The 21,252-nt window shown below is 43.9% G+C and overlaps 1 protein-coding gene across 11 annotated transcripts in view; it reads left to right on the top strand.

Annotated features, from left to right (window-relative positions):
* Positions 1 to 21,252, top strand: part of PAX2 (paired box 2) — a 101,916-nt gene that overhangs the window by 39,181 nt on the left and 41,483 nt on the right. For all 11 annotated transcript variants that reach the window (XM_038140493.1, XM_038140491.1, XM_038140487.1 and 8 more), the window contains 2 exons: positions 8,494 to 8,579; positions 10,613 to 10,732. In XM_038140493.1, the coding sequence (XP_037996421.1) occupies positions 8,494 to 8,579; positions 10,613 to 10,732 (206 nt within the window). The remainder of the gene's footprint in view (positions 1 to 8,493; positions 8,580 to 10,612; positions 10,733 to 21,252) is intronic.

The raw sequence follows: 21,252 nt of genomic DNA, 5'->3' as shown, positions 1-21,252 counted from the left end.
TCTGAGGAGTGTAAGGGAGGCACACAAAATGACATCCCCGTGAAGGGAAACATTTACTTATCCAACACATGCAAGCATGCACTGCAGTGCAGCACTCTGCAGGATACAGAGATAATACACAGCTAATACACAATGCTGCCAAACCCAAAAGTTAAAAAGTCCTGAGTCATTACCCTTCAAAATGAAGAGACTGGCATAAAATTCCCAATGTCGTAAATAAGATTTTTTTTTCCTTTGCCTCCAGTTCTGGCCCCTTGGGAGTCAGCCAGGTCCCACTTCCACCTGGTCCTTGCAGTTATGAAAGCTAGAAATACCTTGGTATTAAATTAAAGCTGAACTAATTGTTTATCTTCAAGATCTGAGGCTTTATACAAAATACCAGGTATGGCATAACTTGCAAGAGGGTTGAGAATGTTATCTACATTTATCTGATTCCTCCCAGTTCAAGACTCCCTTCCTAGTACACACATGTCTTCTGTTAATCAAAATGAATGTCCACAAGGAATTCAGCACAGACTCCTGAATTTTAATAACTGGAAACGGGCTCAAAGCAAAGCTTTCAATTAAAACTTCCCCTACTCCAGATTAAGATATTTAACCTTGGCAAGCCCGTGTGTGTCTGTAGGTCTTCTTAAGTCACCCACTGGCACAGCCGCTGTTCTGACAGCTCCAGCCCGCGCTGCATGGCAGTCACCGTGCGCTGGCAGCTCGTGGGGCTGTGCCCTATGCCAGCTCCACGCTGCTGCAGCAGCACTGCTGGCAGGACTCAAGCTGGCCAGTCTAGAGGTAACAGAAGATGACACTTTGAACTGCAGAGTTGGCACTCTGAACTACACATCATTGCAGTGTAGGTGTAATCAGAAAACAATTCTTAATTCCTAAGAGGTCAAAAATTTCTGGGCCTTTTCATGGCAGAAATGTCTTGCTGGTGAAAGGTATTCTAGCTACTAGTGATGCTTTTCTCCTGTTCTCTTCCTGTGGCTTGTTAGTTTTACAGCTTTTGGTCTTCTGTTGCAGTGATTATGAATTTGTTGAGGGGGAAAGGTAGATGTGTATCTGCTTTGATGGATACTTTGATGGATGCTCTGAGTTGAATGTCTGTTCCGTGGTTGCTTAGGGTATTAAAATTTGGACTCGATGACCCAGGTGGTTCCTCCCAGGCCTGTGTTTCTACATCCAAGACCAGTAGTATTCTTTTTGTCATTGAAGATTTCCTTAATTCACCTTAAAACCAGGATGTCAAAAACCTAGGATCAAGTTTGCTTACAAAATTTTGGTACCTGTATGATATGTTCTAAATGTTTGGATTTTAATGAATTTCTGGAAGAAAGCTTTCCAGACATGAACTGAGTAAAATGAAAGTAGAAACACCTGCCTGAGGACATTTCTATCCTGCATTCACTGCTTGAGTGCAGTTCTTGTAGACATGCTTTAGCCACCTTTAAGCCAGCCAGCCTGGGTCCTGATGGCTCTGTAGCCACAGCTTTGCATAGCACAGCAAATATTCACGTACACCTGTTTCCCAGGTGGGCAAATGGTTCTTACAGCCTCATGCAGCAATTCATTCTAAGGGGTCAGGCTAGGCAACCTATCCACATGGGGCTGACCACTGTCAATCATCAGTACCAGGGCCACGAAGTTGCATACTATTGCTCAGCAGAACGAAGTGGCAGGCCAGCATCAGCATCCTTCCTGGCACATCTGCTGTCAGAAGGCAGACATTGTCTCCTTCCTTCCTTCCTTCCTTCCTTTCTTTCTTTCTTTCTTTCTTTCTTTCTTTCTTTCTTTCTTTCTTTCTTTCTTTCTTTCTTTCTTTCTTTCTTTCTTTCTTTCTTTCTTTCTTTCTTTCTTTCTTTCTTTCTTTCTTTCTTTCTTTCTTTCTTTCTTTCTTTCTTTCTTTCTTTTTCTTTCTTTCTTTCTTTCTTTCTTTCTTTCTTTCTTTCTTTCTTTCTTTCTTTCTTTCTACCCCTCTTCCTTATGTCTGCACTTGTACTATGCAGCACAGCAGAACTGGAATAGGTAGAGATCTGCTAGAAGCTGAACGTTAATGCTCTGCTCAAATTAAATGAAATAAAACCATATGGTGTCATCATGGGTCACTGATTTAAAACAACAAAAAAATCCTAGCTCCACTCTAAGCCCTTCAGATAGTAAAACTGATGCTGTGAATTGTGTGTCTTCTTAGAGTGCAGTCAAGAAATGCAGTGAGAGAAATGGGCAGGATTGGGCTTTCTCTCGTGTTCGTATTGAGCAGGCTAACCTGGAACAAAGTGACACTTTTCTCCCCATGTCTGCAGGCATGATGTCAGTCTAGCCCCAGTGAAATTGATGGACCTACACAAATTAACAGCACATACAGAGTCAATTCTTCTCAGAGAGGGCTGGGATTGCCTTTTGAGATATGTAAGGCATCTCCATTTTGACCTCTCATCTATTTGGAAGCTTTGGGAAACAGATAATGCCTTTTCATGTACCTTTTAGGACCATCAATCTAATCAATCTAATTAATCTATCATTGTGCTTATATGCTAACATAGTTCATGATCACTTGTCTTCTCTTTCCTTTTCCAAAAGGTAGGGAGAATGAAATGCAATTTTCATGATAGAAGCAAGTTTGAATGTGTGAATATTGCTTGTGGCCCCTGAACATGGCAGGGTTTGAAGGCATTCTGTTGCCTTGGCAGGGAGTGCCAGAGCCCCAGGCCAGCTAGCGAGGAAGCTGCTCCTGCCAATGTCAGCTGTTTTCTGAAGGTTCTAAGTGTTGCAGTAGATTTTGAGAGCGGTAGCTTCTACTGCTCCCACCCTACTTCCTGTGAGAAATTATTGGTTGGCTTTCATGTAGCAACTGCAGCTCTGATTTTCCCAATTATATCTGCTGTTGCAAATTCAAACACCACCACCACCAGAGCCTGTGCAGCTGAAACGCAATTCCTGTTGCCTCTGCCCATTTCCCTTCACATACAGCCACTGTCAGCAGGGTACATGTCACTTCTGCTTCAAGCAGGAGAACTAAGCCAATACTGTGCTACAGCTCGCTGAAGCACTTACTTGGCCCCTGTTTATTAGAGAGTCTGAGCCCTTCACTCCTCCTTCCAGCTGTCCTCACTGTGCCCCAGGTGGCACGGCAATGCTCCTATCTTCACACTTCAGGCAGGAAACAGAGCACAGAGAGAAATGCCATTTGTCCAAACGCTTGATGAGAGAGGTCCATGACAGAGCAAGAACTGCAGCCCTTCCCTAAATCGGATTAGGCTCTAACTATCAGACTTTCTATTTCCCTTCCTTCACCCCCCAAATCCCTTGGCTGTTTTTCCTCACCATGTTACAAAGCTTGCTTTCCATTTTGAACTTTGGGCAAACAAGATTTTCCCTCCCCTCTTCTTTTGCTCAACCGTGAATTCAGCTGTGTTTCAAACTACGCGCAGAAACATATGACTGTCTCCTATTTGAACCAAAGCCACATTCAGAGCTCTTTATGCCTCTGCAGCACCAATCTGCAGGTGGGATATTCTTGGCTTTCACCAAGACCCCAAAGCTGCTCTTCTCAGCCCATGCCGCCCCTCTTTGCCAGCATCACTGGGATGGTCAGGAGCCCTTTTGAAGGAAGCCATCAGATGCAGAGAAGGCTTGTGTCTCGCTCAGCCCTGCCCCGTGTGCCTTGTGCGTGGCGCCGGCGCAGCCCGCGGCTCAGCGGTCCAGCCCAGCACTAATTAAGCAGCGCGGCACAGCAGGGTGTGTGTGCCTTGGCCATCGCAGCCTCCCCTGGACACAGCGCAGAGAAAAGGCTGAGGCTTCACAATGTTAGCCTTCCAAGAACCGCTTTAATTGCCCAGTAATGCACACCCTGGGGTCTTGTAATGTGCTTCTAATATGGAGCATTTAAAATATGAATACTCCAAAACAATTACAAGGAGTTTGGTGCTCTGCTGAGTGTATCCTTCCACCCTCAAAAATAATCCACAACAATGGAATCTGATCAAAGTGAGGATACCAATGCTTTCTGAAATCTGTCAGGGTCTTCTTGAGGCAGCAGGACACACCAATCTTTCCTTCAGTTCAACTTCACTCTGTTCTTCTAGGATTAAGAAAATTGCTAGATTGTGACTCCAGATTATTCAGTCCTACCTTATCTCCCTCTGATCAGCCCTAGTATGATTTTTTAATTTGAGATACTGTCAAAACACTCTGCCAGCCATAGCAAGGGAGAGGAAACCACCGAGTATGTTAGGCTTTAAGAGAGTTTGGATAGAAATATCAGAGAAACAAGGTGAGTTTTCTGCGATCTCTTCTATGTTCTTTTAGCAAGTAATCTCTGGACAAGTTTAGAAGTGACTTTTTACTTGCTTATTTACAAGGAGTGAAAGTTCTTCTCAGAAAGCACTCTGGCTCAGCTAATTTTACCTTTTAATATTTCTTGTTACATCTCTTGATTAGAGCTTGTTACAATTGTAATACTAGAAGAGAAGATTTTTGTCTGTCAATCTGTATTCAGAATCAGGAAAAGGAATTCCATTAAAACTGACAAAAATAATGAAATAGATATCAAACATTGGAAATTCATGATCTAATGTTGAACATTTAAGAAAGTCAAAGGCATTTGGAAATAAGCTGTTGTTTTCAGCTGGTGCTGTATGTAATATCAAGTCTAGAAGGAGTTACTACAAGCCAACTATAGCAACTCATGAATTCCAGGATGGATGTATAATTCACAGTATGATACTATTTACTGTAATGACATTATATGCCATCACTTAACATAATATTGCATATTAAATTCAGATTGTGAAATGAAGTTCAGTTGCTTTACTGCAATCAAAGATCTATAAATGTCCTGTTGCTGAAACTTCAGAAGGCTATGTATTAAATCTGTTTATATTATCCAAAACTCAAAGTAGTCAACTTGTACAAAAATCTCCCACTGGAAAATGAAAAATAGGAATTTACAGTAAGTACCAGTTTATGTTCCTAATTAAATACAAATGTGGTTATTGGAGTCACTGATTGTGATAGAATTAGAGCAGGGATGAATTTAGTCCAAAGGGTCAATTTCTCTTGGAAAAAGATGTTTGAAAATATTGGCATTTATCTCAAGAAATCAGCACTGCTAACTGGTGTGCCGGGATTTCTGTCCCTTCTGCTTTTGGGAAGGGCTGAGGATGCGATCTGCAAGACTGGTCTTTCTCCAGGCTCTGAAGGCAAGAACAACCCATCAAAGACAACAAGAGGTGGTCGAGGTTTTGTGACCTCTTATATAGCAGTAATCCAGAAATCCTAGATTTGAGGCAGCAGAGCTGGCTTAGTGTGTATTTCAATCCCTGGTAAGGGTGAGAAGCTTTCAGCAACACTGAAGTTTAAAGACAGCATTATTATGCTGCATTTGTTGCTACGGGGCCAGGTCAGCTCTGTTCATCTTTCATCTGCTGTTTCATTAGGTGATCTTTTGTAGGACAGACTCACTTGAAGCCTCTCAAAGCAGCAGCAGTGCTGCCTGGCTATTCTGCTGTTTATCACTGTCCCTAAGTGAATCGACCCAGGGGGATGCACTGCCATGTTCTGTACTGAGCATTAGAGTCCTGAAATTTCCCCTCTTTCCTTAAAACACTGGAGTTGAGTTATGACTTTAGGGCAAAGGAACACTGCTGGGGAGAGTCTTTTCAAGACCTGCCTCTTCTTTTAGCCATAGAAAATATGTTCTACCAGTTACCTCATTAGGTTCATTGTGCATTTGATGCCAAAAATTATTTGACCCAAGCCACTGGAGGCAGCACAACCAGAAGTGCTCTCCTCTGCTCACGGTTTCCGGACACTTTCTTTTGACATAAGACCGGTTTCATTCTTAGGAATGGAAGGTTTGTGAACAGAGCCTTTCACCTCTGGGTCACTAGCAGAAATCTGGCCCTGCTTGGTAGTGACCGAAAATCATTACCAGCTGACAGCTACTTGGTGCAATGAGCTGGTGAGTCTCATTCCAGTTCCTAATGGACACATCTCAGTAAACACAGTCACAACTGGCACTAACTGGTGTTCTCAGCCAAGAGACCTCAAACTGATGGGAAAGGAAATTGAACCTTCCTCTTCATCCCCTGCCTGGGTTTTGGAATATTATGGACAGGCATTTTATACCTGCAGCGTTTCACAGGCTGTTTTTACTCTAAATGGGTTTTTGAAACTTTGCAATTTTCATGCAGCATGATTCAGCACAGCCTGATCTGCCATCTCAGTATAATTAGACTCATCTTATGGTTCCCCTCAGTAGAAGCTGAGCTGTCTGGTGCCATCTCCCAGTACAAATGGTAAATCTGATGTCATATCTCAGTATGAATGGAACCATCTGATGTCACCTCATTGCTAACAGGACGTTTTATAATATGTCATCTAAGGCTGCAGGGGAAATCTTCTAATCCATTCACTATGCTGCACTACAATAGAACGTAACACAGTATAATGTGTAGGTTAACTTAGACACCCTCAGGCAGATTTTGGATAGATGGACAGATGGATGGATGGATAGAAACATTTATACAAAGTATACATATATTATATCACTCTATTGATTTTAAAAAAGTTCCAGGACTGCCTAGCTATAATGAGATTTTTGAACTTTGTGTTGCGATCAATGAGGGGAATATTATTGGCGTGGAGAATTGATATACCCGCTCTCTGTGGCTTGTTCTGCTCCTGGACTGCCCCTGCCCCCAAGGTGTACGATTCCATCAGACACTTAACCTCTTTTACAGTGTCATCAGGCTAAAAGGAATCTAATAGTGACACGGGACTTGTGCTCAGCACTCTGGCACTATTGCTTTCCTGTCACAAATAATTTATAGCTTTCTATTTCCATCCCTTTGCCTGCACCCCATCCCCTTTTTCTGTTTCTCTGGGCTGGGGGAAATCAATAAACTCACACAACCAGAGTGGCACTTCAGGGGGTTTTAGGGGGAATGTGAGACAAGAGGGGAAAAAAGAAAAAAACAGAAAAGAAGAAAAAAAGTTATATTATTTGCTGCAGAACACATTTCAGATCAGCTCTTCACCTAGTACAAATCGTATGACCTCAGAATCTGGCCCTGAGGCCTTCAGACACTTTTTGTATAGGTTCTCAGCAACTATAGATTAGGGCATCTGGTACCACTGATCTATATGAAGTGAGGATCTGGATCTCCATTCTCAGCTAGAACCTTGACATTCTCTGTCTCCATCTACATCCCAGGCACTCCAGCTACTGGTCAGGCTTCATCAAGCCTGTAGCAGAGTTTTCTAACATGCTGAGGTGAGATGTTCTCCTTCTTTTCCTAAGAAGGCTTCATTCTCAGAAGTAGTGGTTTTTAAAAATTGCCCCCACAATGTCTCTGCCTATCTCTATCCATGCCATATCACCCACTAGCCACACATTTGCTCTTTGAAGTTTTGCCAACTTATTCTTTAGAACAAATTTTAATGGAAGTTCTCAAGTGGGCAGGATGAATCTTCTATTTGCTTTCCCTTTCTGGAGAGATTTTTGGGTAAAAAATAAAGCTAATATAGTGCAGGGCTAAGAGTTCCAGAAGCTCAGGCTGAAGAGAATCTGCAGCCTCCTCCCCAGCCAAAGTGGCTGAAGTGAGGAGAGGCTTGTTCTAATCCCAGAAAGGAAGTTGGTTACCATGGCCTTCACAGGTCATGGCTTATTTACTGAGTTCCTGGTGGAACAGCTCTTCCCAACTCACAGATACCCAATATCTGCCAGTAGTCAGGGACCTTGCAGTCAGGTACTAGGTACTAGTGATTTTCTTTCACCACTGGCCTCAGCTGGATTTAAACCAGTGACCTAGAGGTGAAAGATTTCATGTAACAAGAAACAGAGCCCTGACAATTACAGTTCAGTTTATCGTCATTCTGAGCTACATTATAAGCTTTGTGATGCCTTTTTGAGTTCCCATGCTGTGTTCATTCACCACCTGACAAACACCAATTTTTGCCCTGTTTGATGGACCTTTTTTGCCTGGTGATCTATATCCCATCACCAGTCCCTACAGATGCCTTCTGCTTTCACCTCATTTATGAAGGGCAAGGGCTTTGGGCAAACCTTCCCCAGTACAAAGCATTTAGTCAGTAAGAAAAGTATTTTTCAGGTAGACAACAAAATTAAAGCTACTCCATTTGTACATTCAGCATGTCTCTATTAGCTGTGAAGACTGCACTGTTGTTAGGCTCACAGATCAGACCGTAAATGACAACACAGCTGTTAACACACAGAAGATCCTAGCTTGCACACTGAACACCATCCTTATGCAGTGAACACCCAAGTTTGGGATAAACACGACAGAGCAGAAATAGGATGATTCTCTGAGAATTGGACTATTAAAGCAGTAGAATCAGGACCACAAGGCAAATGAAGCCACTCTGCTGCACCCAGAGCTCAGATCGAGCCTTCAGGTTCTGACACCTGGGACTGTGGGTCTGCAAAGGCACAGAGAAGAGGCATTTGAGTTCTGAATGTGTTTCACTCTTTTTCAGAATCATCAGAACCAAAGTTCAGCAACCTTTTCACCCAACACCAGATGGGAGTGGGACAGGTGTGACTGCACCGGGACATACTATTGGTAAGTAGACCAGCATCAGGGGTGGTGACAGGTCAAGTGGAAATGGGGATGAAGCTTAGTTGAGGGAACAAAGTCTGACAAGCAGATGCTAAGCAGAGCAAAAGGGAGGAGGGGTGGGGCGAAAGAAGCCTCCATGAAAATCAGAGTTTTCTATTCTTTGTCTCCCCTGTTGCATTGCAGAGAAATGAATCACAGAGAAACTAGCCCAAAGTAGGAGTTTGCCCAAGTGATTCTGCCTTAATGTCCATTTCATGTTCATGCTCTCTCCTTCATCTCCTTATAGAGAAGTATTTACTGCTGTCCTGTCTAAGCATCAGTCTTCACCTTTTCCCTTGTCCTTACTCTGACTCTTTTTCCTCCCTACCTGTTTTTCTTCTCTCCTCTCCCTTTGAAGGATATGGTCCATTTTTTAATGGTAGTAACACACAAACATACGTAAGATATTCCAGCTGCCTCACAACTAAGTTCTTAATTGTTCTAGCTCTGCAGTCAGGTATCCCATGGGTGTATTTCACTGAAAAAGTGCAATTTTTTTTTGCTGTGGGAGATGTTTTGCTGGTTTGTTGAGGTGAGCAGAAGATGGAGGCTGTAATACAGTGACCCAATGTCTCCTAGTCTGTTTAGAGGTACTGTGTTAGATGTATGATGAGATACTTTCTAATCTGTGGGCTGTGAGGTGGATGTGTCTGCTCTTGCTAGTGTAGCTTTATCTAGTGACAAACTAGAGCAGGAAAAACGTGCAGTATTCTGGGATATTGTGAAATACAGAGGCTTATTTGTGGCCTGAGACTTTCTTAGATTCTGTTGGTTATTAAGAATCTGCTGCTCCACAAGGATTTGCCAGAAAATGCTCATCTGCATGGGACAGAGCTGGTAGATGTCCTGCACACAAACTATATTCAGGATTACAATGGGCAAATATGGAAGAACATTTCTGGATGCCCTTTTAATGTGGACCTGCTCACTGGATTGGCAATCACTGATCACAACAGATGGAGCTGGCAGATTTCTTCTTGGAACAGTAGTGCAATGTCTAGGGAATGCAATGGCTGAGCAGGGATAGTGATTGTGAGTGAGTGCTTCTAGTGGAGTGTCATCGCTCTGGGACGTTCGAGGAAGTGGGTATACATTGGAGAGTGTTGAAAGGTTCTGCTCCATCCTGAAGGGCTTCTGTTGGATGTATTGATTGCTTCAGGTCAGTGCTTTATGAGCTGAATGATGAAGCCTGTAAGAGAACTGGGATATTCTTTCCATTACTGGGACACACTGGGACACAATAGGTATGCCTGCTGGATGCATAGGTCTACCTGTTCTATTTCTAAAGGCCTGATTATCATGAAGGGATCATTTCTAATTTGGATTACTTGTCACTTTTGATATATTGGAAATTCATGAGCAGTCTTGGACAGCAAAGTGACCAGAGCATTCTGCCCATTGATATCGGTCAGTACAAAAGGAAGGCACTAGAATTTCGTTATTCTGGGTGGTAGTGTGTATCACCCAGTCATTCCAGTAGGGAACTGAATTTAATAGGCCAGCACTGAAGTGCTTCTAACCTATGCTAAGAAGGTAATTTTTTCACTAAGTGTTTCAGGTGGGCATGTAAGAAGCTAGTCTGCCTAAGACAGAGCATGTGCACTCCTGGTGAAAAAATACTGAGAGGAAATGATCTGGTAAAATATGGATGGACTGTGAAGTCATTAGAGAATGTGGCCTATGCAGCATTTCACTCGATTATCTGGAAAGCCTGCTCTGAACTGGGATGTAACATTTAGCTTCTTGATGAAGCTTACTTGTTATCAATGGCCCTGTATTGGAAGGCTGTGAAGCTACAGTTTAGCAGTGGACAAGCAAAGCTGGGATGCAGCTTTGCTGGGATACAGTAGAGTAAGTCCTTCAGCATGACGGACCGGGAATCTGCTTAGTGCTCAGGCTTTCCTATTAGACTGGTGGCACGCACAGCTTTCAGCTGCGGATCCCTGAGTGCTGTGCTGCTCTCCTGATGGCCCTTTCTCCCTTTTCCTTTCATCCAGTGCCCAGCACAGCATCCCCTCCTGTCTCCAGTGCCTCCAATGATCCAGTGGGCTCTTACTCCATTAACGGGATCCTGGGGATTCCTCGGTCGAATGGCGAGAAGAGGAAACGTGATGAAGGTAGGGGGAGGGGAGAAGCTCGTCCTCCCTTTTATATTCTTTGTCCCCATGTACAGGCTCCAATTTCAGGCCAAGGTTTGCAGCTGCTCCAGGGGCTAGATCAGTTTTAGCAACAGAGACCAGTTCCCCGCCACTGCCCTGCTGGCTTGGAATGCTCTTCTTCCGAGGCCTTTCATGACAGGCTGCGTCTCCAGACATCTGCTCAGCAGGCAGAGAGCCGTCTCCATTGCTGGAGCTGATCCCAAGTTCATTCACTGCTGGAAATGGCTGGAACTGAGCTCCCCAGGAGCCAGCAGGTGCCCGGACTTTGAACTGTGGGTAAACATGGTTTGCCTGACTCACTTGATTTCAAACTAAATGCCATCTTGGAGAAGCACCAGCAATGTGGGAGTTGCCTTTCATTCCCCTTGCAAACAAGTTCCTGCCCTGTGATGTGCCATGAGCTACATTAGCTGGTGATCACAAGGGCCCAGTTTTCAATGAGTAGCATCTACCACAGCAGAACTGTCATGCTTACAACAGTCTGAAAGCAGAACAGGAGGTCTTCTAAGTACTGCGATCCTAAGGTTGTTTCTAAGCCTTTCACTAAGGCTGTAATGAAATAGTATTAGGCTTTCTCCTTTTGCATCCTACTTGCTGTGAAGTATTCAAGGCAAAGATCCTGAAATTAATCAAAAGCTGGAGCCTCAGGTCTAAATAAGCTGAGTCAGGAGGGGTGGGTTAAGTCTTGGTGCTCTTCTGGTGGCTTTCAAACACTTTTCCTTAAATCTGTCTTTTTAAATTTGATTTATTCTAAAACTGAGGGCCAGGAGGTGACCTTTTTAAAGAATACTGATGGACCAGTATTGGGTTCAGCTCTGACTTCAGTATGTTGTATTGCTTGTTGCATGGAAAGACCTCTTAGGACAGGTGGCTGTGGCTCAGTGTGCTGTGTGTGCTGTAATCCCAACGCTGTGCAGTGCAGGAGAACACGAGAGTTCTCTGTGATATGCGGTGAGAAGAGAAAACTCTCCTGAGACGGATGCTGCATTTTGAGGTTTTGCTAGTAATTTTCTCAGTGTTGGTTCTGGTGAGGTTCACATCTGTAAGTTTTTGATCCAAATAAACACAGTAATCCTAAGAATAAAAGGCAGTCATCATGTTCCCTTTCTCCCTTATACAAAGTAAAACGAGATGCAAGGACCCAATCCAGCTTCTGTTAAAGAAAATGGGAAGATTTTTGCTGATGTCATTGGAAATTGGATCGGGGCCCCAGAGGAAGATCCATTTCCCAGCTAGATGGCAGTAGGGCCCAGCTAAGAAAAAAATGTAGCAATGGAAGGGCTGAGTCAATGCCTCGAAGTCAAAAAATGTCAGGAATAAGAGACAAGTATTACAAACCTTTCCAGCATTTGCCATCACTACATATACAGGAAATAGTGACATTTCAAACCAAATGATACATTTCTCTAACAGTTGTGCAGATCTCCTGGCAGTTATTTGGGAGTTTTGTGAATCCCTGTTCTCATACAGTCCAATGTGGTGATCACCATCTCTCAACATGGTGCCTCCACATCTCATTAGAAATTAAGGTCTTCAATCTGGCTTTAGCTACTATTCAGGCTATACCTGGGAAGATCATCCCATTTTAGATGCAGCCACATAGTCACTTCCAGCCTCAGAACCTGAGCTTGCTTTGGAACAGTACAATTAAACACAGAAACAACACAGCAGCCATCTAAAACGGTGACACTTCACAATGATATGTGGACAGTAAGAACTATTCTTTGTGTCTGTCCTTAATTCATTCCAGATTTGATTTAGGCAAGTGACACTATGCAGCTCCTTGCTGTTGGCCAAGCGCCCACATATCCCATTAGGAATCAAAAAGGTACCAACCAGACAATCCTGCAGATGTTGCTTGTCTTTAGCTCTCAGAGTTTTAGGTGGCAGTTACACAACATGGTTGCAACTGCCTTAGATAACAGCCTTAATCCTGCCATCCCAGATACCTGCTGCAGGGACATGTTCTGCTCCTGACCCAGAGAAAGCTGACATGGGACCCCAGCTAGCTGCTCAACATCTCTAACCATGAGTTGAGTTATCTGGGCTCACACTAGCCTTCAGAAATGCTGAAAAATATTGTCCCTCGTGGGGCTGAGTCCTAAGGTTAGAAGGGTGAGAGGGGAAGTTTTGCAAAGCCAGTGATCTGCACTGATTCCTGGGCAGTCTCCTCTGTAGCTCTGAACATTCTGATTGTTTCTAGTTGAGATGGGGAGTAGGAAAAGTTTATCCAGTGATATAACGTATTTCTTTCATATTCATGCTGGATGCATACACCTTCTCAGTATTTCCCAGAGCTTCTGAACACTTTTTTGCAGTTTCTTTCTTAACTTCAGGTTTTATTCTCACACTGAAAAGCCCTTGTGAGCTTTGCACATCTACTTTCCAAGCATTTAGGGAGTGGTTCTTCCCTAAAGGAGGCAGAAGAAGCAGCACTGCTCTCTCTTTCTTTCCGCTCTGCTGGACCAGCTCTGCTGCAAGGATTCCTCTGTGAGGAATGCAGTTCAGCAGAAAGGGGAAGTACCAAGCTGTTCCTGAATCACCAGTTCTGAAAACCTTGCTAGCAACCTCTGTGAGGGCTGGGGGGAATAGGGTAGGAGAAAGACAGAGAAGCTTCTATGTGAGCACACCCCCTCCCCCAGGTCCTCCTTGCTGCAGCTGGTGTCTACATTAGACAGTAGCACAGATGATTAAGAAGAGGAGAGATAATTATGTGTCAAGATGATGTAGCAGAACTCCCGAGTTGGACAGAAGGAGCCAGCCAGATGCACGAGGTGGGCTCAGAGATGGACGCTGACAGCCAGGTGTGTCCCCCACAGGGTGTTAAAGGGGAGAGTGGGAATCCCAACCTAGCAAATACACTGGCTGCAAGTGCAAGGGTGGCCTGGGTGATGTATGACATTGAGAGAGAGCTGGGAAGCAGTTCTGAGTGTCTACTAGTCACAACAAGGAACTGTCGGCCATGAGTCTTTCCTCAAAACTCAGTATGTCTTCCTCAGGTGAATGCTAAGAACAGATGGCCAGGATTTGCCTTGTTAAGACCAAATTACACTTTTGTTTCAGCTTATAACCAGTGACTGCAAAACTACTGACTTTGTGATAGACTTGGTCTCCTACAATTTTGAAAATAATTTGACTGAAACATTTGACTAAACATTTGTGTAGCACTGTGGGCATTGCCAGTGGAGCTGTAACTTCCCTCTGACCTTACACCCACCATCTTCCAAAGGCAGAGTTCACCCTGCAGCATGTGATGACTTTCTCAAGACCAATGACGGTGTTACACTATCAAGCTGCATCAGAAAACATGAATTCCTGGCTCTTTATGATTTGAGTGTTCTAGTGATGGCAGGCCAACCATGTTCAGCAGGGTCTTTGCCAGACTAAGAAGCAGCAATACAATATCCAGAAGGACAAAGGGGAAAAATATGCAACTATTTCTGCTTTTTCATAACCCCTTAATGGACAGCTAAAAGAATGAGAACTGGGGTGACCTAGAGGCACTAACAAAAACTTAGTATCACTCATATTATAGTCTTGAGCACTGCACAAAGAGAAAAAAAAGGAGAAATGCAGAGAAAGTGAAAGACAGATAAATAGATAGAAAGAAAGATAGATAAATAGAGAGATAGATGGATATAGATAAATAATTAGATAACAGGAAAGAGTATATCAAGCTACTGCTAGCATACCACAGCATCTTCAGCTGGGTGAAACTTCAGCAATTTTTACAAAATGATTCTTATGAGACACAGCCCTTTCTTTCCATAATAGGTTTCAAACAGACTTCCTGTCTAAACCTAAATTCTCATTTGGGATTCAACTTCCAGTGAGGTTGGTGCTGTAACATTCTCAGCATTATTAATCTTGGTCCTTGACAGTATCTGTAGTATTTGACAGCATTACTGGCAATAATAACTGCAGTGGCAACAATGGCAGAGATAATATCCCCCAGTATTATCGACATTAGCAGGGATCATATCTGCAGCCTGTTATTGGTGGGAGCAGACGTAATGTGTCCAGTATTATTAGTATCAGTAGTAATAAAACCCAAAGGCTTGTTAGCGTGATCAGTGCTCATATCAGCACTAGGCTTGTGGGAGAGGAGGGGACGGAGTGATTGCTACTGTAAATGGCAATAATACTCATGGTGTTTGCAGTAAAGGAATCCCCAGCAGAGATGGGGGAGCAAACCGGAGAAGGCAGAAGTCTCTCCTTCCCATTCTTCACTTGCCATTTTGATGATTAGAGTGAGTTACATTGATGCCTAGTAATGCAGGGTTGTGTCAGTGCAGGGGGACAATGAAGAGTCACCAAGATTTCTACAGATCTGGTGGTTTCCAGGAAGTGTTAGCTGCATCAGTGCAGATGGTTCACCATACTCCTCAAATGGAATTGGGCTGTGCTGAACAGAGTGCTGACCACTATCTACAGGAGCATCTGCGCTGTTAATCCTGGAGCTATAGGATGGGCAGAATCACTGCCCTTCTCTTTGGTGCTGCTCATAGAATTTTCTGACTCTTATTGCCACAACAACCTCTACTGAAAATCAGTGCTTTTGTTACAGGTGGTTTTCTCTTTCCTCACTCCAAGTGGGAGGACTCTGAGTGCAGAGCAGTGTCTTGACAGTGTTTAGCTTGGGACATTTCCTACCTTGCTGTGATCTGATTTTCATATTGGGAAATTAAAAATGTCTCCTTCCGGTGGAGTGTGAGGCAGGGATATCTGTGATGGTCCCAGTACTGAAAGTTGTTTTTTAAAATACTGCCCCAGAACATAGACTGTTTTAAAGACTTGAGTTCAAAATTTTCCTCAAGTGGAAAGTGACACAGAGCAGAGAGGTGTGTAATGTGTCTAAGTTTTTGAGCAGATATACAGTAGCTGAGTATGCCACTGCAAATATGATCCAATTTGTGTTGTTCAGAGTAGCAGGGATAATACAGTTTGAGAGACTAGCTATGACGTTTCAGATGACTCTGTCACTGTGAGTGGCACACAGTATGTGTTTGCAGGCAGTTTGGTTGTGGTTATCCTGTTGTTGTAACTATCACTATAGGTTGAGGGTTTGTGATGCTAATGATGAGATTACCTGTATCACTACTTGCTCTGCTGCCCCATTACACTCAAGGCCGTTACACTCTTCACAGGAGCAGCGGTGAATTGTTTCTTGTGGTATGTTTGCATCACTGAATGCAGTAAGGGTGTTTCAACATGGTAATTGTTGTTCACTGGTGCAGTTTCTACTGTGCTGTCACTGCAATTCATAGAGTTGTTACTGCAGCTGATATAACGTGTTGGTTGAAAACAGACTGGCCATGACAGTGAAGTCAGTACAGCTGTGTCACTGCAGCACCTTGTTCACAATGGTGTGTTTTCATGAAGTGTGATATTAGTGTTCCACAGCATATTGGGGTCATTTCAGAACATACAGTGTGCTTATGCTGTCATCTGCAGTATGGTGATGCTTTGCTTATGCTGGAGTTGTACCAGAGCAGAGGTCTAGCTCAGAACTGTCCTGTGGGGAAATGCATTCATTCATTTTTCTATGCTGCCTGCATATCTTTGCTAAGAATATGAGTGAGTCATTCCACTTGACTGTGTCATGGCCTGATGTATGTTCATCTCTGGGTATATTAGGTATATTTCTGTTCTCCTCAAACCCTAATAATTGCTGAAGACAACAGGGTGTGTTTGGACCCCTGCAGGTGATGGAACAGCACTACTGTCTGTGGTGAGCCTGCATTGTTTCACAGTGTGATTTTTTTGTCACCACAGCTGACTTGTTTGTGTTATTCTATATGACTGCTTTATTGCAGGTCAGCAATAGTCTTAATAACACTGGAGACACATGCAGTTATATTGCCTCAGGTGCTAACCCCATGTTCCAGCCATCATACAGAGTTGTGGGGTGTACACACAGCAGTTTATGGATGTGCAGATGGGCTGAGCAGATTCTGGAGTCTTTCACACTCTTGCAATGTTTTTCTCCTACTTTCCCTGGGACTGTGCTGTTTTATGCAGCACAGATGAATTTCCAGTGGCTGGCAGCTTGCAGCAATGGTGTATCTCTGCAAACAGGAGCAGTCACAGGGGACCAGGCTTACTGTGTTTATACACACAAGCCTAGGTTACATTCCCTGCCATTCTAGAGGAAAATATAAATTGAAGAGGGAGTTTATTCTAAGTGATCACCCACTTCTCCCTCCTGAAGGTCTTTGGCTAGCAAGACCCCTGGAAGGACATAAGCACCTGCTACTCATCCTGCACCTCTATAAATAAACTGCAGGAGGATGTCAGAAAAGGGAGAGTATGTATAGGAAAACAGAGGAGGGGGAAACTGGATGAAGCAGAAGACAATGAATAAGCAGCACAGCACTGACAGAAATGTGAGCTGCTGCACCGGGAATCTGGAGGTCAGTCTGTAAGCAGGAGAAACAGGATACATGTATTTATATACATGTGTGAGCGTGTCTGCACACTCGCTGGGAGTTTGGGGAGTACACATTGCTCAGGATGAAGTCAGGTAAGGGAGAGTTAACAGCTTACATCACAGAAAGCAGTTTGGACAGAATGTCCTGCTTCCAAAGCTTATAGTGCTGCTTAGTTTGGCAGGGGCTGGTATTCTCTGAAGACAAGCTGGTCTGGCTTCAGTTTTATTTGTGTGCATCTCTGATTGTGTATTTGTGTCTCTAGGAATGCACGCCTGTTTGTTTTTTGTATTTCTGTGTTAGGACCACTGGTCTCTACTAATCTGTGCTTATGTACTGGGGTGAGTGGCAGGTTGGACCCATATTTTTGTGCATGCCTATGGAGACCTAGAAAATGTGTATGTTAAGCTGTGTATATTATTGCCTAGTAGGAGGATGGATACTGTGGATCATATGGATGTCTGGGCATGTATGGCTCAGAATTAGTGCTATGTATTTTTATGAATGCAAGGTATTTGTATTCACATTTTGAGCATATATGTGAATGTTGTATATTTGTATGTATATTCTGAGTGTATGTGTTGTTACATACTTGGAGTATCAATGTATCTTTGTGGTTGCTGGATATGAATATGTAGCCTGCTAGTGCTGTGCACTTCTGTATATAGTTTGTACAGATGTGTATTTGCATTGAGGTTATATATTTGTGCGTATGTTATATATATATTTATATATACACATATTGGTTGTTCTTGCCTGTATAAAGGCTGTTTATTTATGTAACTATTTTGTATTTGTTTACATTATTTGATTCTGTACATGTTATTTTAGGGAAATTACTTTGAGTTACAGGTTTTCATTTAGTTAGTGTATATATACTTTTGTAAGTTATTTGTTTATTCAGAAATTACATTTAATTGACATGCACCTACATTAGTACCTCTGTGTGTCTCAGTTTGCATTCTTGTGTCTTTAATGTTAATTTGCTATGTTTTGTGGGCGCTACTTATGCATAGAGCTTTTCTTTACATTTATTTGTGTGAGTACCATAAGTGTGTGCTTTTCTGACTGCTTTTGATGGGTATTTAGTTTGCGGTTAGATATTTTTCCACTTTTTGACTCATTCTTGGGAGCGGTTGTTGCAGCTAACATGTCAACAGGAGTCAGGCAGCTACAACTCCTCCTAGTGTCTCTGCCTCCTCAATGATTCTACCTGTGCAAAGGCTACTCCCCAGTTTTGCCAGATGCCTGGTTCTCTGGATCTTCTTGTTCACTTTAGATGAGTTTTACATTGGGTCTGCCTGCAGTCATGGAGGTGGCTGTTATATGTTGTCATGGATGTAAAGAGAATGGGAGTCAGAGGGAGCATGGTGTCTGAACCCCTGAGGGTCCCAAGTTAATGTGCAGTGGGTGACAGAATCAACTGCAAAAGGAATCAGAAATAGCTGGCAATGTGCAGGCAAATGGTATTTTAGAAGGCTGTTGGTATAACAGTGGATGAGGATGCCATGACCACTGAGAGATGACACTGGTTTGGGGTCAAGTGACATGGCAATGAGACATAAAGGCAATACTACCATGGAATAAAGGTGACATGGCACTAAGACAAAACATGGGTCATGGTGACATGCCAATGACCCAGGCTGATCTGTCAGAACAGGGAGAGCTGGAATCTGTCCATCAGCTAAATAAGGCAAGGGAAAACAGGAGAAGGAGTGTGAAGAAGATCAGAGGCAAATCAACAGACCTGAACCTGGGCTGTAGAACCCAGATCACCAGTGGTTTGGGACATGCAGTGTCTCCACAGGATCAGTTGTGTCCTGGTGTGAAGGGCCAGGGCAGCCTGTTAGCAGTGGCTGTTTGCTCACAGTGATGGAGAGCAGGGATAACACAGTGATGACATCAGGTGGTGGCCATATCCTGTGAAGGTAGCCATGGACCATGGGGACTGTGTGAGCAGGGGCATTATTCCCAGTTGCTGGAAAAACAAAGAACCTAACAGGCAGTAAAACAAAAACAAAGGAGACTTGGAAGCACCTGACAGCCCTAATTCATCACAGCCCAAGATTTTTTTCCCCCCTCATGTTCCCATTATATTTGTTTGTAAAAGTGGAAATCAATTTTGAAGGTAATTTTCTGGAAAGAATGGAAGGGAGGTGGGAGGGCCGGATAAGGCAGAGATGGCAAGAGGAAAAAAAAATTTAGGCCAGGCACAGCCCAGGGGCAGCTCTTGGCAAGGTGAAAGAAAATTGCATATTCAATCTCCATCCATGAATCTCCCTTGCTGCTGCCCGCCTCCTGCTCGAAAACAATGAAGGCTTTCTGCCCTACGCTGCACAACGCCTGAGTATCAGCGCTCACTTTAACTTCAGGGTCATTAATTCACCTGATTATTGCAGGAGAGGAGAGGGTTGCAGAGGCATCCATTCTAAAGAGCCCTCCCTTAGCTCATCCTTTGATTAGTTCAGGGTGGGGGGAGTTGAGATAATGTGTTGTCTTGGACACAGTTTAAAATGGGAGGGGTTGAAGAGGGGGTGGAAGGAGGTAGAGAGGGAAAGATGTGGCCCAGCTTGTTGTGGAAGGGAGGGTTGGAAAGCAGTCATTCTTGCATCCCTCTGCTGTGGTGTTACTGCAAATTAAAAGTAGCATGTTCCACTTCGTAGCTATCTTTCAGGGAGGGAGGGGCATGGGTATATGTCGGCATGGGGATGGGGGGGATCTTATCATTGCTTCCTCAGCAGCCCAGCGTAGTGTCACCCTGTGAGGTGACATTTGAATTTACAATTCCGCAGAGAAAAGCCATTAATTCACAAATTAACATTTCTCCCTCTCTCTCTCTCTAGCTCTTTCTCTCTCTCTCTCTCTATCTCACATGGATGTGCAAGCAATTGAAAAGACAAAGGAAATAGCCTTAAGGAAGAGACTTTACTGCTACTCTGTCTGTGCAGAGATTGCTACTACTGCTTCTAGATAGATAAACCAATTACCTGAGCTGCTCTGCTCATGGCAGCCTGCTATTACCTCCTTTTGTAGAGCTGATTCCATTGCCGGATTACACTGTGTGTATCTCATTAATGTAAACCAGCATGATACTGGGCGCTGTTTCTGACCCTTCCTGCCATAGCCCCTTGCTCTGCAGCGGAAGAGGGAACTGGGAGAGGAGTTGAAGAGAGGTGACAGTAGGTACAACATACTTCCTAGAGCAGGCTACACACAGAGCTCCTTAGAATACCTGTGCCAAGCTTAGAGGAGATGGGGGCTTCCCTTCTGCAGAGCAGATCACATGACATTAATCCTGATCTCTTCCATGTCTGGGTGAGCACTGAGGGTGCTGTGCAAGAGGCCTTGTGTTTGGGCACCAGGCATGGGCAGTCCCTTGCACTCTCAGCTCTACACGGAGTTTTCAACAGGTGTAGAAATGTGTGTGGCAAGCAGACAGAGAGGTGTGAGTACAAAAGCTGTGTATCCATAGCTATTGCACACGAGTGACTGACTCACAGAGGAACACAACAGAGCTCAGAATAAGAAGCAAGAGTAAGCACTTCAGCTTACAGAGTGAGAGGTCCAGATTTCTCTGTAGAGCAACCCTATTGAAAGCAAGTAAAGGATGCCTGTGGAGATGTTCTCAACTAGGACAAACACTAGACAATACTTCTACATAACCTTGTTGTCTTCTAAATCCCTCTTGTTGCTCTTTCTTGCCACAGTCTTCCTCACATACTTCTGCTATCACTGCTGCTATGGCTGCTTGGATGGCACACACACACATGTAGGCACTCAGCCACACACTGGTGCCACTGCAGGCACACATCTGTGACACTGCCAGCCTGGCTATGCAAACTCATACCTCTGCAGACACGGCTTCCCCCCACCTGCTCTGGTGAGGTCTCTTCAGTGGCTCCAAGACTACCTGCTGCGGGGCACACTGGCAGTCAGCTTTCTGAGCACCTTCTGGCACTCTCTGCAGACTGCAGTGTAGGAGCATGCTGGCTACCCTGCCTTTTAGCCTGGTCACGCAGCTACGTGTGTTTGGGGAGAAAATGTCCAAGC

Source organism: Motacilla alba, chromosome 6 (genome assembly GCF_015832195.1).
Source record: "Motacilla alba alba isolate MOTALB_02 chromosome 6, Motacilla_alba_V1.0_pri, whole genome shotgun sequence".
Taxonomy (NCBI): Eukaryota; Metazoa; Chordata; class Aves; order Passeriformes; family Motacillidae; genus Motacilla; species Motacilla alba.
Note: the sequence above shows the minus strand (reverse complement) of the source record. Positions and strands in the feature narration are given on the sequence as shown.